At 37.8% G+C, this 5,775-nt stretch overlaps 1 protein-coding gene and 1 long non-coding RNA gene across 2 annotated transcripts; both read right to left on the minus strand.

Annotated features, from left to right (window-relative positions):
- Window positions 1–217: 217 nt before the first annotated feature.
- LOC105032677 (lectin 9) lies at window positions 218–1,276 on the minus strand. The gene has a single exon (XM_010907187.3). It carries the CDS (start codon window positions 1,274–1,276, stop codon window positions 218–220), a length of 1,059 nt encoding a protein of 352 aa, XP_010905489.1.
- A 1,657-nt stretch (window positions 1,277–2,933) lies between these two features.
- Window positions 2,934–4,725, minus strand: LOC105032666 (uncharacterized). The gene is made up of 3 exons (XR_829861.3): window positions 4,346–4,725; window positions 3,832–4,195; window positions 2,934–3,483 (listed from the first exon to the last, which is right to left on the minus strand). It is a non-coding gene; the product is annotated as an uncharacterized lncRNA (long non-coding RNA).
- Window positions 4,726–5,775: the final 1,050 nt, after the last annotated feature.

A 5,775-nucleotide genomic window follows, 5' to 3' on the forward strand; every position in this document is an offset into this window, starting at 1 on the left:
TATTTGCAGAGTTTTAAATGAATAAGTAACAAAGCTGACAATTCTCTATATAGCACATAAACTTGAAACTCTGCGGATGATAAAATATTTGCTGTTTTAATTACAATGATAGTCTCCTTCCATGTCGCAAGTAGCTAGCGCTCTCTTCCTAAGGATAAAACAATTAAACCAGAGTCATAGACCCTGCATACAATATTTAAGACCTTTACTGGATGTATTAGAAAGTGGAGACTGGCATGTAGCTGCCGGATGGTCTCATAGCGGATGTTAATGAGCAGGTACCAAAAGAAAATTTCTTAGGACCACCACCTCTCTCAAATGCATCGTTGATGGACAATTCAAGAGCCATCTCGTCTTCTTCCATCCCTCCACTGGCCCTCTTACGCCATACTGCATAACAGACAAAACCCAACCCACATAGCAAGATTCCAATACCAACAGCAAGCCCCACCGCTGATCTCACGTTACTGATCTTCTTCTTAGATTGAGAACTCGAATTGGAGGAAATGAAATCCCAGGAATAGATGCTATGCGTCTCGTAAAGGGCCCCGGTGGCGGCTGAGAGACCAATCGCTGCATTCTGGGGTAGGTACTTCCTCAAGTCCACAACATAAAATAGGCTCCAATTCCTCCGAGGATCCGAAGCATTACTGAGGAAGACACTCAAATTTTGAGTAACAGCATTGTAGCTGACGGATGCAATGAATTGTACATTCCCTCTGATGTTAGCATTCAAGTCCACTTGTGTTTTGGAAACGATGGACCAAATGTCGATGCCCACATGGTTGAAGCTCGAATCATTGTACTCAAGGTTCCTAAAGCTATCGAATTCGACAGCCACGACCTCATTCTTCGATATGCTCTGGCCAAGATTTTTAAATAGTCCAAGTGTTCCACCAGATGAATTCGATGGCTCCTCAAAAGGAAAGGGTGAGAGGAAGAAGGCAAGCCCATCGCCACTTACTCGTTGTCCCAAGCTATTGATAGAGAATCTGAAATTTGTTGTGAAGTCGGCAACCGTTCCTGAAGCTTTGTCCCAGAGAGACACCGGTTCAGAATATGTGGCGCTTCCAACGCTGCTGCCAAGGGAAGAGCCCACCTGGTTCTTGGTCAGTTGGATGATGCTGCCGTCAAAGTAGGCGTCGCCAGAGTAGTTTAAGTTTGGTATGCCCAGTTTATTGCCAGAGAAGTTGAAAGAGAGTGGGCTTACAGGAGGGATCAGGACAGATAACAACTGAACCAGGATGTGGAGAGATCTAGAGTTGCAGCGAGCCATTGCTTTGGAAGCGTTGGAAGCTTGCTCGCCAGGATCTTTTGGGAAGTGGGTGCTTGCTGTGGGAAGGCAAAGAAATGAACTATAGTTTGCTCCTTCACAAGCTGTGGAAAGGTCAACTAAGAGGAGCACAATCACCAAGGACTCTGTCTCTTGTCCACTCTACACCGCGTTCTTTGATTTGTAAGCCAAAGAAAGAAGAACGAACATTCTCTTATTGTCCCGAGTTTCTGAGAGCCATTACTTGAGAAGTCCAGGAGGCTTGCCAAGCTAGATATTTTATGAGTGGTAGAAAGACAAGGGAGCTGTAACTTCGTCAAGAAATTGTTAGTGGGGAATCCGTCGTTTGAAGGCTAGTGGGGAGTCATCCATTTTCTGGTTGCTATTTTGTCCTTTGCACGCCTAGTCTTGACTGGTCTGCACGCAACTTGGGATTCGACAGTCAATTGCAGTCCTGCGACGATACAATATTTCCATGCCACGACTCGGAAGGAGCCGTTCTTGTCACGATATATGCATCTCTGGGTTCGGCCATCCAGGACACCGATGAGTCAAAGTAGTACAGAGTGCTGGTGCTGTACATGAACTAAAATGGATGAGTTCATGCACTAGCTCCATAATTTTTTTCTAATAGAAGATTTAATATCAAAGTTTTACTTTGGGTTATTGCCTCCACCAAACACATCCAAAAATTTAAACAAGTCGAATACAGGGAAAACTTCCCCAACTACTTATATTTAATTAGATGCATCTAAAATAAAGTAACATAATTATGATCTCCTAGAAAGATATATAAGCATAAAATAATTAATGTAACGCATATTGTCAAAGAAAGTAATGGGAAGGTCATATCAATTATTGATTTATCTTTTGTATGGTAGACTGAACAATGCCCCGGCATCACGCTTCTCTTTCCATTGCATTGGATTGTTTGCATTCGGAACTTTCTACGAACGTGGAATTTACGTTTAGCGATTCTTCTCTCCAGTGCTTAAAGTAAACTAATAAAACATTTTTTTTTTTTTATGGAAATGGAAGTAGACAGAGACTATCACTGGTCTTTTATTCGTAATAAAGAAATTTACAAGAGCAGTATAAAGAGTAACAGAAATGTCCAGAAATGTCAGAACAAAGAAAAGAAAACGTGGATATTAGCTTCTACCCCACAAGATATTCTCGTTCGTTTCCCTTTGACAACACAGCAAAAGCATCCAAAGTGGAACCTTCAATGCTAGCTTATCTCAAGAAAAGGGCTAAGCTTGCCAAATTATTCCACAGCAATACACGATCATCAAGCTTTTTTAGAAAAAGACATTTCCAGCTTCTAAAGTTCATTAGGCCCTTAAGAAGAGTAGAGTAAATAGTGGAAGATCTGTTTAGAATAATTTTTGAATTCCAGTCTCTCCAAATTCCCTACTAGCAATTGATCCCTGGTTGAATGATATAAATATTGTTTGTTCGTGAGTCTCTATTTTGATCAAAGATCCTACAGATTTGAAGGCCATCCCTTCTATCCTAATAGAGTTTCGATCAAAAACCAGATACTCCAAGATACTCCAAGAGAACCGACATCTAATAAATGGATGATTGACAGTTTCAAGAGTTATCATAGAGAGTACAAGTTACATTCCCTTACCAATTTTTTTTCGACTAATACATCTCCAGTGTAAAGCTTGTTGCAAGGTGCTAACCACAAAAAAAGATGAGTCTTCTCCAAAACTAATAAAATATTTTTGTACATATTTTTATAAACAGTAGCTGTTGACTAATTTGCAAGCGGAATGTATGGCATGACATTATTCATAAAATTTTAGACAAAATTGCTAGACCTCAACGCCCGTACATGAGAGAGTTGGCAATTGTACAGCAATCACTGGCCACTGGGTGCAGACGTCTTGAAAAAAAGCCTCCATCTTCGCTGATAGACTGGTAGTTGAGGATCAAAGTTGAGAACATTCACCACGTCTTATGGACGGCCTTAAATTGTAATCCGATTTGATACTGCATCATAGTCCCACTACCATCAATTACTTCATTCGTTGCTTGTTAAACACTTGTTTAATCTTCCATAATGCTGCAGTAAAACATATCTCATTCCTATAAAGCTCCTACACCAACTCTACTAAGTTCTTCACTATGTCTTGCTCCGAATGCAATATTTAGTACAACCATTCCAAAGATGTGAGCATCAGACGCTTTGCGAGCCTTTCCTGTTTGGATGATGCGATGGATTTCAGTTTAGACAACAAAACATATCTTTCAATGATAGCACAAGGAGTAGCAGAATTTTGGTTGCATGAAACTACCTAATGTTGTGTTAAGGTACTATATATATATATATATATGTGACATCTTACCTATCTTTGAATACAATCATGGAAACAACCAACCCAATGATCAATTCTTTCATAATAGAATTAGACTGGTTTACATTATTTTTGGATGGATTTTAGCCCTTAGCTGCCAAATTTTTTCTTGATCATTTTTTTGATGTAATTTTGTGTTCCAGAACAGAAGCATAATAAGCCCATCGGATGGCTCGGACTAGGACTTCTCACCAGAAAAATTAAAAAGATGACTAGGTCTGTCCATGAAACTTCGGGAAACTTGCCAGTCTTCGTCACCCATTAATTATAGAATTGGAAATCTAGCAGCGACCGCCAGGCGTAGGTCCCCTAAATGAAAGAAATTGGGGAAAGGGAGAGGAACAGAAGAGAGAGAAAATTTCTCTTTTTTTTTTTTTTTTCGTTCTTTTCTTTTCTTCTCTTTCTCCTTCCTATTTTCTGGATGGAATTGGAGATTCTTTGTCCCCCGTTCTCTCGAGACAAAAGGTCATCCACTGGCAATGGTGGCCGTGGCCGATAATGGCTATGGCCATGGCAGCACAAGCTTGTGACCGGCAGTCGGCAACGATGATCGGTCCTACCGGAAAAAGAAAAGATGAGAAAAATCAAAGAAAAATAGAGAAAAAAAAATTAGAGACTCAAATCTGATAATGGTCGGCCAAAATCCAAGCTGCATGAGCTATGAAGGATGGAAAGAAGGATTAACTAGAGGGTAAGGGAATTTTACCTAGCTTCTGGCCATAATTTTCAACAGGCTTTGTGATGGTCATCTGCAGAGAAAAAAAAGAGAAAATATGGGATCACCGACGATCTCCAACGACAAGGATATGGAATCCTAAAGGGCTCGGAGGGCTCGTTAAATAGAATGGAGGGAGGCCGATTTCTGCTCGAAATCGGCTTCCCTCCAGCGAGATCGGAAGGGAGAAGGAGATGGGAGTCTTCTATCTCAGTTTTTTTTCCCCAAAGCTTTACAAATAGTGCCGCTTCTTGGGCTGTTTTCTTGGTCGTTGGGCTGGTCAATGGACCAGGCCTAAGAGGCCCCCCTAAAATGACATTTCATTCTTGATTTTTTTTTTTTTAACAAAGTCTTCAAAATTTAGATTACTTCTCCCCCAAGTTGTCCTCTAATTTCAGGAATAAATCTTTCATCATAATATTTTTTAAATTAAATTATTATTTTGATCAACTTGAAAATAATTCAAATCACTGTGCTTCTACCACACAACTTTGATTTAAATCCATCAATAAACTTATGTTAAATCTAGAGTTTCCAAATTATGTCATAGCTAACAAAAATTATAGTCCTAATATTTTTAATGTCTCCACATCTATACTTCTATTTGATTTTATATATCATAATTTATTCACATAAACTTTGATACGATATTAATTGTCACGCCCCCAAACTGAAATCATAAGATAAGAGTCATGATAATTATTGCATACTTATGAAAACTCTTTCCACATGCATGCAAGTTATTCTAAATACAATATTAATATATCATAATAAAATTAATTTAAATAACTAAAAATTAATATTCAATTAACAAATTCAACTAATAAGTATATTAAAAGTCTTTACATCAAATAAATCTTGATTGATAAATCTCAAGTAACAACAATAGATTTAAATCTAAATAATATAGATAGTGTCAAATTTCACTTCCAATCTCACTTCCAAAGTGGTACCCACGTATGAGATTAAACATCTGAATCTAAAAAAAATGAGAATAATGAGCTTGACAGCTCAGAAAACAATAAATATTTTAGCAAAATAAATCAAATAATAATAATAAAATAAAATAAGCATGCAAAGAATATAAATTCAAACACATTTCAAAATATATAATACTAATCAAAATAAAATGAAGGCAAATTTAATTTTTTTTAAAATATATTTTTAAATTTATTTACATTTATAAGTCAATTTTTTTCAAAACATCTGATTCACCCCGACATTTATGAGCTTTGACCACACTTATATCCTATTGCTAGGCCACAATGAGTTTAAATAATCAAAGTGCCAACCTATAATCTCCGTTGGCAAGATATCGATATACTGGCATATAACCCCCACTGACAAAGTATTAATATACTAGTGTATAAACCTCACTGGCAAGATATCAATGTACTATCGCATAACTCCCACTGACAGAA

This window comes from Elaeis guineensis, chromosome 1, assembly GCF_000442705.2.
Source record: "Elaeis guineensis isolate ETL-2024a chromosome 1, EG11, whole genome shotgun sequence".
NCBI lineage: Eukaryota > Viridiplantae > Streptophyta > Magnoliopsida > Arecales > Arecaceae > Elaeis > Elaeis guineensis.

What these genes read in the sequence shown, in the direction of transcription:
- LOC105032677 (XM_010907187.3), bottom strand. Translation starts at nt 1,276, where the DNA reads ATGGCTCGCTGCAACTCTAGATCTCTCCACATCCTGGTTCAGTTGTTA.